Source organism: Arachis ipaensis, chromosome B06 (assembly GCF_000816755.2).
Source record: "Arachis ipaensis cultivar K30076 chromosome B06, Araip1.1, whole genome shotgun sequence".
NCBI lineage: Eukaryota > Viridiplantae > Streptophyta > Magnoliopsida > Fabales > Fabaceae > Arachis > Arachis ipaensis.
The window spans coordinates 117,050,646-117,062,232 of record NC_029790.2 but is presented as its reverse complement, the minus strand read 5'-3'; the positions used below and the strand labels follow the sequence as shown (position 1 = coordinate 117,062,232).

General features: G+C 33.9%; 1 protein-coding gene across 2 annotated transcripts in view; it reads right to left on the bottom strand.

Annotated features, from left to right (window-relative positions):
• The window catches only part of LOC107604853 (nuclear cap-binding protein subunit 1), a 16,849-nt gene that overhangs the window by 1,856 nt on the left and 3,406 nt on the right, over positions 1-11,587 (bottom strand). For both annotated transcript variants that reach the window (XR_001612407.2, XM_016306559.2), the window contains exons 6-16: positions 10,999-11,175; positions 9,446-9,577; positions 8,783-8,849; positions 8,191-8,390; positions 6,556-6,626; positions 6,162-6,246; positions 4,126-4,194; positions 3,886-4,004; positions 3,089-3,227; positions 2,112-2,606; positions 1,201-1,500 (exon numbers count right to left, since the gene is read on the bottom strand). Coding sequence is in view for 1 of the 2 variants with exons in the window: in XM_016306559.2 (XP_016162045.1) it covers positions 1,201-1,500; positions 2,112-2,606; positions 3,089-3,227; positions 3,886-4,004; positions 4,126-4,194; positions 6,162-6,246; positions 6,556-6,626; positions 8,191-8,390; positions 8,783-8,849; positions 9,446-9,577; positions 10,999-11,175 (1,854 nt within the window). In the remaining variant the exon portion in view is untranslated. The remainder of the gene's footprint in view (positions 1-1,200; positions 1,501-2,111; positions 2,607-3,088; positions 3,228-3,885; positions 4,005-4,125; positions 4,195-6,161; positions 6,247-6,555; positions 6,627-8,190; positions 8,391-8,782; positions 8,850-9,445; positions 9,578-10,998; positions 11,176-11,587) is intronic.

The window sequence follows — 11,587 nt, the reverse complement described above, 5'->3', positions numbered from 1 at the left end:
TTTTAATAGAAAAAAGTAAAATAGGCCACTGTACATAAACACTGGCATACAAATAAATAATTTGAAAACAGTGGCAATTTAGTACTAAGTTTGATAGCACATTCGTAAGAATTTAGATCCTCTAAAGTGAGGAAGTTGGTAAAGTGGTAAAGTGAGGAGTTAATCACCATTGATTTTGTAACTTCCATATAATGTGTGCCCCACTATCTTAATTTAAGAGTGATTTCATTTTACCAACTTTCTCACTTTAGAGCCTTAAATGCTCAGGAAAACAAGCAAGATCCAAGAATGGATTGTGCAAATACAATAAAAGGGTAATCTGAATTGCCTCAATTATAGCTGACAGACAAGTAAAACCTAACATCTACAACAAATTCTTAGAATATCTTTTTTGGATAGAATAATTCATAATATCTTGGAAGAACTTCATGATACATCAGGTAATCAATTAGTCATACACGTGAGGAAAACAAGCTTGAGAGTTATCTCAGTTTGTTTCCTTATTTAAACACTACAACTAAGTATAAACAAGACCAATGGATATATGAAATTATTACAGATCATATCAACCTAAAATCCTTTTTTATAGTATAAGGAATAATTTAAAAATTTATTAACTGTAAAGAAAAGGAAAGCTGTGTAGTAACTAGTAATATAGCACTAAAACTGGACAGGAATCCAGACCAAGTGATATCCCCTCAAGCTCTTTGTTTTTCCTACTTAAGTGGATTCCCTATCCTCCTTTATTATTTCTTCTTTTTATCCTTATCCTATAATATTTTTATATGATAAATCCTTATCCTCCTTTATTGTGCACTTTGTATTCGTTTTTTCTATGATTTATTGTAGATGTACTGGAACAATAATGCAGTATCCTCTCTAAAATATGGAGTTAAGTAATTAGACCAAACAACACTATCATCGATCTCTTAATAGAAATATAACACTTCACATTTACCAGAAGAAACTTTTGCAATCTAGCACAGGCTATCTATGGTGTGAAGTATTCAAAAAGATAAAATTTCAATAATAAATGGTAAAAAGATATTCTGCTAGTCCATCCGCAGCCACATTACTATGAAGTTCTATGCAGTTTCTGACCACTAAAAAATTTTTGTCCAAAGTGTCATAACAGCATCGTCATGTCTCATAAGGAAAAAACTGTCTGCAGACATGTTAATACCAGTTTTAGTTAATTACCTCATTTTCTTCAATTGCTCGGACAAGAAGAGCTTCCTTAGCTTCAAAAGATTCTTGAAGAGAAACCACCTCCTCCTTTGCTTTTGCAGCTTGCGACTTCAATCTATTCAACCTAGCAGGATTTTCACCAAGAACTGGTTCACCATCTACAAGTGTCAGTTTCGACTCTGCAGCATCTAACTCATCTTTTGCTTGCTTTGCAGCTTCTTCAGCTGATAAAATATTCCTTTTAAGAGATAATATCTCTTTCCTTAAATCAGAAATACGATTATATGTCTTGCTTACTGCATTTCGAAGAACCTGTTTGATGGGATACACAAAGGATGGAATTTCAAACAAAAGAGCTACAGATGGCTATGAACATCAATTAAATTAATGCTACATATTTTGATATGCTAACAATGACGATAAAAACAAGAACAAGAAATATTATGTATCCAGCACCTAAATGTAAAAGGCATTATGTGCAAAGCAGATCAAGTTAAAACACATCTTTAAAGAAAATGATAGTGTTCCCCATCCTCCTGGGGGTTATATTCGGGAAGGAAACAGTGCTTTTGGCTCATAAAGATGTAAGGATTCTGTGTGAATCCTCGGTTTTTGCGGTGCTTTGTTGTCTTTGATTGGAAAGGAATTATGGGATTTTAACGATCCTTCCGCTATTGAAATTGTTTGGGATAAGATTACCTATTTGGTTGGTGCTCAACTAATTGTTTGTTTAATGGTGTTCCTCTAGCTGATTTCAAAAGGTGTGGTGGCATGCATTGTTACATAGTCTATTTCATAGATATCTCTTTTGTATCTACGATAATTACGTTCCTCTTTTATACATTCTCTTCTCTTTAAAATAATTTGTTTTTACTATCAAAAGCAAACAACCACGATATTGAACTATCCATAAATTGAAGTACCTCCCATGGACGATCTGATGTATGAAATTGCTCAATATTTTCTAAGGAGAAAACCCATCTCACGATGGCCAAATTTGATACAAGTCGATAACCCATCATCCTGTCAATTGCTATTGCTGTCATTTGGGTGTTACTCTTCCAAAATGAACCCACTTCAGCAATCAGCATGACTTGCTTATCCTGGTCAGGACATAGTTTTGCAAAAACTTGACCATATCTCTCTAAGACGGTTATCAAATGTGTGAAACTTTTAGATCCAATATTGAGAAGAGTTTGTACAACCACTCTTAGTGTAACTTCTAGACCATTATTGGGAAGTATGCTTTCATCAATCCACGAGATTATTTCACGAACAGGTGCCTTTCCTTTAACCATGTTGTTAAGCTCTCCAGAGAGCACATTTTCATTGTTCTCTGTACCGTCTGCCCCCAAAGTTAAGTTTGGTCCACCTTTTGGAGGAAGTAATTCTTCTAAACCAGCTGCATTTTCAACGCTCTGTGAATAACATGAATGGACAATAGAAACATTATTAGGACTGGTTCAGAGTATAAGGAGTGAAGAGAAGAGCCAAGAAAATGTGCTCAAGATAACCGCCATTTCCACTCCCAAATATTTGTACCAAATTCCTAACTTTCTTCCTCCTATATCCTAACTCATTTCAGTTTCTGTTACAACTGACTATAGCAACTGACTGGAATGCACCTATACCAGATCAATTTCATTGAAGGTCTGCTACCAATTATATGAATAAAAACTAAATTACATGGAATATATTCAACTTCAAACATAAAAGCCTCAACTACTATAGACTGACAACAACAAAAATGTTAATACCCTATGAGGTTTTTCCTTAATCAGCAATTACTGTATGAGAGATTACTGGGTAGCATTGCATTATAGTACTGCCACATATTGAGGTCGTGTAAACTTTAGAATTAATCAATAATCACTTCTGTGGTTCGTCCATGATTAATTACCTGCTTAACTTTGTCCCAGTAAGATAAGCGAACTTCTCGCTCCAAAACCTCCTGAACAAACACACGTTGCGGGGCCCACTTTGGGAGGTCTAAGACATAAGCCCACTCTTCCCATGGCCAGATGAACTGAAAGTTCGACCTGCAGTGTAGTAAATCCATCAACCAAGTTGAACAGGACCAGACTAGAGAAACAACTTGCAAGCACGTTAATTTTTAAAGTAAAAACAGAACTGATCTTAAAAAGATATTTTATTTAACCTGAGTCATGAAAACCGAAAATTGTTAAACCTAATTCATGAACATGGCACAAGAACAGGAAGTAAGAGTTTAAAGGTGACAGGAAGAGGTCTAGCAACCTGCATCAACCATATTGTAGACTTGCCTCATAATTATACAGGCATGAATCTACAATAATGACTTCACACTAGATAGAATCCCATATTGTTTTCTTCCAGAAAACAGTTTCTTCCCTGGTTTTTTTGAAAATTGAAAATGATCTATATTTCGTGCAAATATGAATTTCATTATCACTTAAGTTTCAGGCAACAATTTGCGTATTGTTTCACAAGACATACATCTCACTACTGACAATGCCATCTTTTAATGGGAAATTATGAATACTATTTTCAATATAAGAATGTCATACATCACTCATTTATTTTTGTATCACTCATTTATTTTTGTTTTTATTTTTAAAGTATTAGGGAGGTGAAAGAAAGCAACAAAAACACCAAAGAAAGAGGATTCGATTTAAATCAAGGGAAAGCATGAAAACATAAATATTATCTGGAACATACAAATGATGTGAAAACCAAAGGATGAGACGTGTTCGACACTCCATATCCAAATCAGCAATCTTCTCAAAGAGAGCACGAACTGCTCCAGCAACAACTGCAGGAAATGCTCCAGGAAGAGCCTATTTTGTAGCCAAAGGTGTGTCAAACCAAAAATCAGAATTTAAAATTCATGAATGTGTATTAGAGAGCTAATAAATCACCAGTGACAAAGAAACAATGTTAAAATCCAACAAATAATACCTTACAAAGGTCAATAATAACCAGTGTGTAGTATATTGGCTTGAAAGGTGGTTGAGGTAGCATCAGCAACTACAGGAGTGATGGAGATAGCATAAATAAGGCTACCCGATACATAATCAAGCATTCATATAGAAAAGTAAAAGAACCTCAGAAAAATAAATTTAAAAAAAAAAGTTTAAAAAAACATCTCTTACTAAATCAGTAAGGATCAATAAGCAAAATTACACTACGCATAACTTCGTATAGAATATACACTTTAGTGATCCAACCATTGAATCACAATGACCCATAATGAGATCCTTTATGCTAAATTTCATGAAAATTCAAATATATAAAAAGTATTTCAAATGCTTTTCATATTTTAAAAACTGGCCTTTAAGCTGCAATACTAAAAATTGGGAAAAATATAAGATTACTAAGAAGGAGAAAAGAGAGGCAGTGAGTGAAGCAAGAACAAGGGCGTATGAGGGTGTTTATCAGTCTTTGGGTACGAAGGAAAGGGAAAAAAGTATATATAAGATCTCAAAGAGTCGAGAAAGAAGAACAATAGATTTGGACCAAGTTAAGTGCATCAAGGACAAGAATGGAGAAGTTTTAGTCCAAGATGAGAGCATTAACAAAACAAAGAAGAGCTACTTTTATGAGTTATTTAATGAAGGACAAGAGACTCTTCCGTGTTTAAGTCGGTTACACACGAGGGAAGATGACCAAAACTTCAACTATTATCGAAGGATTCAAGACTTAGAAGTAAGGGAGGCTGTAAAGCAGATGAATAATGGAATGGCAGTAGGATCAGATAATATTCCGATTGAAATGTGGAAAGACTTAGGAGGTAAGGGCATCAGTTGGTTAACCAATTTTTTTTATGAAGTGGTCAACAGAAATCTACGTGTCAATAGTCTCACTGTAGACATGATACATGATAGGACGAAATGGCATCGTTTGATCCATGTAGCCAACTCCGCCTAGTAGGATAGGGATTTGTTGTTGTTCTTGTTGTATTTCAAATGAGTTTCAATTGAAATGAAATTTTATAGATGATTTATAAGATAGAAAATTCTAATCCAACTGTGGATTTTGTAAAAAAAAAAGCTCAAATGACAAATTATTCACCGGTGTAGCAATTGCTTACACTAGGGTAATTTGACCCAACTCTTAGTAATATCAATAATTTATATAATGGTTGATGAAGATTTATTTCAAAATTCAGGAAATTCAATTAAAAGGCAGGAAAGAGAGAGCACTTGGTGGGTCCACTATAACATCTGCCAGTTATTGATCAGTGTTCCCTTGAAAATATAAAACTAAAGGATAAAAGGATTTTTTATAATAAAATATAACAGCAAAAGTTAGAAAATAAGTGCACGAAGGACTAAAAGACTCGACATATGACGGCAAAATTACTACCAAATATACAAAAGCATCCTTCATTCAAACGTATCTAAGGAACATTTATAATATTCCCTATATTTCAGTATATGATAAATTCTTGACATTCAAGCACATCTTTGCAAAACTATCAATTACTTCTTACTAATTAAACCAACCAATTAGACCAACCCCAAAATGTCAACTCATGTGTGAAGAAATACCCACAACTACTGAGTCACCACTATAACCAAAAAAACTCAAAATCATCCTCAGGCACCTGAGAGTGCAAAATCACATCATTGCTTCTTTTCAATGAATATATGGTACTGTCCCACCTTAATAGTAACTTGCACAGAACTCTGCAATCTTGAATGCTTAAGTGGAACATAGAACAACATCTGGCTTAGGATCTCAAATACTAAGAAAAGAGGACAAGCTTCTATTAGCTTTATTGTTTCATGGCATTGCCTTCTAGATTTTTAGACATTAAATGTTACTGAACATGTCACTCAATTTAGTAACATCATTATTTTAAAGCCTGTAATGGCAACCAACCAAAGCCAGTGTAGAGACCCAAATCAAGCTTCAATCCACAATATTATAGTGCTAAAGCTTTACAGGTACCAGGGTCCAATCAAAAGCATCGAGGAGGTAGGTGCAAATACCTGAGAGAATATTGTCTCAGCCATGAGGTACTCATATCTGAAGGGCACTGGCAAGCCAACCATAAAAGAAGCACATTCCTTTCGACTAGCTTTGCATGAACACAAAACGAGAACAGTTAAAATTATGTCAAACAATTTTAGAGAAGGATGCAAACCAAAAAGAGAGGAAATAAAAGGACCAAAGGAGTTCTAACTAAACACCAAATAATAGTTTTTTGTAAAGCACAACAGAAATCGGACAGAACTAAGAGTTTGCAACATCAGAAATGTTTTTTCTATTCTTTAAACGACAGTAATGGTGTTTGAACCTAAGATCACTAAATCAAAAAATGGTTTTGAAAGGGTAAAAATAGGCATGTCATTGCATTGAAAAGAATCAACAATTCATACAAACCAGCCATTGAAGAACAGAAGCACATCCAGGAGATATTCTTCCATAACAAATCGATCAATAGGCTGCAGATCCTGCCATCCAAAAGATTATTTTCCATTTAATCCTCAGATATAATGGTGGCGAAAAAAGTTCAAAATTTTCAAAACCTGAAATTGCAGTGTAGGTAATACAATCATACATGTAAACCGAACAGCTTTGAATATCAAGGAATTAATCAGCAAGTTCATCACGTGAAAGTCTGCTCCTCACTTAACAAAAGTAAAATTATTTGTTTTGGAGATGTCTACAGAACAAATCTAGTCTGACAAGAAAAATAGAAGCACAAGAGCAGACAATGCTAACATATCCTAAAGGAACAAATAAAAAAAATACAATATGCCAACAAAATAAAACCTCAGAATAGGTTGTCTTTCATCATGGCAGGGAGGGGGTGGATGAAAAACTATTTTCACATAAAGATTATAGCAGCAAACTCCAAGGAAATTTCCTTTTATCTGAAAATGCTTGATGGTAGTAAGTTACTGTTTATCTGAAAATACTTGATAGTTGATAGTAGTAAGTTAATGAAGTTTGTAATGAAACAACAAATTTGGATCCAAATACAAATGTGAGAATGTTCAAACAATGGCCTGGCTTGGAAATGTTGCTGAAATCTTACCACGTGTTTTGGCTTTAGAGAAAAGTTGCTGAAATCTTACCACCAAAAAACATTCAAATATTGGTAGATTATCATGTAAAAGGTTATAAGGACATATGCCTGGTTTTGAAAGCAATTTTGGATATGGTTGACTTTGAAATTTAAGTAACGGTGAAGGTAGAATATCAATTTTTGGCAGCCACAACACCTTTGACAAGCCTTGCCAGGTACTTATCCATGGAACTTGTAGCTTCCAAGCGGCTCGTAAAAACATTCGATCAAGAATACTTATTAATTTTGCTACCATTATGCACCCAAAGAACAGGCCACAACACTCCCAAACAGGAGCATAACTATATAACTACTTAAGAAGAAAAACAATCACACACAAAGAGAACAAACACAAGAAAGAATACACAATTGTATGCACTTCTTACAAGAAGATATAAACAACTGCTTCAACACTTATAGGAAAGCACAAGGTAGGCAATCTCTATATCTCTATATCTATATTAAAAGCCACAAACTTGGAGTGCCAAAGGAAACAAAAACTAAGAATTATTAAGTGGGCTCAGCTATGTAGATCAGACAATGCTATAATATCATATCTAATTAACATCTAAATATCTTTGTCTAACCATACTTGTTTATGTCAACATGCTCATCTCTGCAACTATTAACTTGATTTGTTTGCTGAGTTTTTACCACTAAATAACATAGCCAGTCTCAGCTGCACAGTAAGGGTATGCACAAACCCACAAATTATGTCACAAATTTTCTTCTACAAAGAAAACAATGCCTAAACAAAGCTCTTGAAAAAAATGTCAAAAGATGCAGAAAAACAATGAAATATCCAAACAAATATAAGGTTCAATTTACTGTCAAAAAAAGGTCCAAGTCAAACAATAAATTAAATAAGTTTCCATAATGTAATATTAAAAGCAACAAAATCAGTGTAAATGCACAAGACCAAATATCATAAGGCGAAAAAAAATCACCTCAGTTTTACTGGGGGGAAATATGTTAAGCCGGTGTATCCTTTGTGGATATTTTAACTCTGCTTCATGCTTTTGTTTACCATTAGATATGCCAGAAGGTACTGAAGGTGGGCTTGGTATGTTAAGGCAGCTCACTGTCCCAAATTCATGGGACTTCCCAGCAACAAGCTGAGCTTCAAATGATAGATGTGGTCTTGGAACTAACAACCCAAGCAGTACAAATAATCAAAGCAGGGAATAAAACATAGGTAAACAATGGCAAAAAACTGCAAGAAGAGATGACCCGAAAAAACCAGAGAAGAAAAGGAAAACAATAAGCCAGATTAAAATCTCACCACAAGATTCGACTAGATATGCTAAGCTCAAGTTAGTATTTCTTATTTTCTTTCCAAGCAAACATTCTGTTATGATTATGCCATTAATGTAAACTATGAGGAACGTGATCTTCAGACATATAGAATCAAATAATGTCCTAAAGACTAAAAAGCAGGAGAGAAAACATAATAAATCATAAAAGTATTGAAATTTATCATTTAGATATCGAACCACCTATACTACCATGCTTATCAAGTAAAAAACGAGAGAAAATTACCACTTTCAACTTTCCATCCATTACTAGATAAAGCTTGTATTCTGTCATATAAGTCTTCTACAAAATCCTAGAAAATAGCAATCAAATGTTAGAGAAGAATTATTTGTGTCAAAAGCTTCAAACAAGGGTGAAATCATACGACAACTACGAGATCTGAAAGGAAGAAAGAGGTAACACCAAGAGAAATAAAAGTTTAAAAAGGAATAAAGAATAAATAATAATCTACCAATACTCAGTAAATAACAGTTCCAAGATAACTTATAAATTTCATCAAATAATCAGAAATACCAAATTAGCATTCCGAAAGAAATTCTTTCAAGCTCATCCTCAAATTTATGATTGTTATTAACTAATCTAAACTGCAATCCCTTTTTATTGTCCTGCCAAACTAAGGCAGGTGACCTGAGTTCAGTGCTTCAAATCCTAACATGTACTTTCAGACCATGATATTCTATAGTAATAGAAAAATCACAAGGATAATTGTACAGTGTACAATGGAATGAAAAACTTCACAGGTCCTGTTATGCCATCACTATATGCACCACAGCAGGCAAGGCCAAAACAACATAAATATTTCATGGAAAGAATTGTGTTTGCAAGGAAACATTGATATGAACTTCAAACGAGGACAGAACTCATAATGAAGTGGAAACAGTAACCAACCTTATCACCGGAACCTCTCTCGTTTGCATCATCTTTTTCAAAAAAGAATAAACCAGTGTCAGAGTCACGCCTTCTGATGCTCAAATAAGCTTCAACACTAACCATCAGTCTCTCAATCTCTTCAGGAACTTGCTGTTTACAGACATGAGACATGATCGGCCATTCAATAGAATGAAAGTTTCAGGAGACTAATTAAATGCCCATTATAATTCAAACATGCATGCATTATGCATGCTATGTACCCACTAGAGAAGCTGTTATATCATTTACAAAAAAATTTGTAACTTCTCAAGATACTGAAAGTCTACATTTTCTGCATCAAATTATTTTTTCTTGGCTTCACACCCTTAACAATTCCAACTGGTGCTTCAATAAATCATAAAGTTCATCTCATTAGTTTAAGACTAGTAAACCAAAATATCATTTCAGCTAACATTATGTCATGACAGCTTAAGCAGCAAAAAGGTAGAAAAATCCAATCATCAATAAGTAGTAACAAAAAGCAAGCTCTTGAACCATCCACAGATAAGAACACTCCAATACAAATGGTTCAGATCTCAACTGCCATATTGTGGTCATACGTCAACCAATGCTGCCAAGTACCAACCAATATGATTTAACTTCAAGAGGAATTATTTAAGCTAAAATAAGTGGTTTATGTTAGATTTGAATGTTTCAAAAGCAAGTTTCAGAGAATATTTTGGTCTGGATGGGATAAAGCAAAATCACCTTCAGAGATAAGTAGGATGCATTTGGTTTGCATTTTCATTTTCTATTTTCATTTTCAGTATTTTCTATTTTCTGGATTTTGTGAAGGAAAAAATGAAAACAGTGAAAATAATAAAATCTTGTTTTCTGTTTACACCTTGTTTTCTCTTTTTTCTTTACAAAATTCCAAAAATAGAAAACACTGAAAATGAAAACAGAAAATGAAAACGCAAACCATATGTACCCTAAAGCAAAACAAATAACTACAATTTTAGAACGAATTTTGGTGTTCAGGCAATGCTTGGAAAAAACTGAAAAATGAGGGTTGATACAGTGAAATTACTTTTCACATTAGTCATCCAAAAATGAGAATCAAGTATATTCTACTTTCATTGAAAGTCATTATTTTCCCCTGAATGAATTAAAATCAAAAACTGTAAACTGAACATATACCCCATTCGGGTATTTGGATCAAATAAAAACAAACAAGCTAAGCCCCCCAATTGACAAAAGGAAAATACAGCCAGTCTTATTTCCATTCACATTTCACAGATCTCTAAATTTTATAATATAGATAGAAGATGACTCCAACCATTGGAAGGAAAATAAAATCTTGAATGCAAATGAACATTCAGAATCGTAATGGTTCATATAAACTTTAAGGAAGCCAGTAAATAACAACAAATTCAGAAATTAATAAATATGATAATGATAAAAGGAACAGTTAAGAGAATATATGAATATGTAAACTTTTAACACTAAAATGCAGAGAGATATTTTTTCTTCTTATGTTGCTAAAACATAATGCAATCAGATTACCAAATGTTCAAGCATCAAATACTTACCTCAACAAGTTCTGCTCCACCCCATGGGAGGCATGATAAAATACAAGTTATATAAAAGTCTGCACAAGGCTGCCACAAGGGATTTCCTTTTTCCTCATCAACTATTGTAGCAGCTGATGATAAAAACGTATCAAAGATGCCAACCAAAGAGCTTAGTTGAAGAACCTTACTGCACATCTATATAGAAATTTACAAGAAAGTGACTGTAGGATCCTGGTACCATTGCAGCTAAACTAAACAGATAACGGGCAGAATATAATGTATAGTGGCAGATAATTCAGAATAATAGAGTAAAAAACAGAAGATGGAATAGAAGCTAAGGGGCTGAATGATACTGAAATATCATTCTTGCCTCAGTAAATGTATTAGGGAATGTAAGAGATATAAGCAGAAAAGGAAGATACAACTAGCATTCGAGAGGCTACTACTCTCCTATCAGTTCTATCCAGCCTAATTTCCAAGATGAATCCCCATAACACTCTTCTCCTCTCTTATATACAATCTCATTTCTCTCTCTCTCTCTCTCTCTCCCCTAGTCTCCTCATCAAAATGACCATATACCAACTCTGCCAAGCTAACAGAGTTAGTT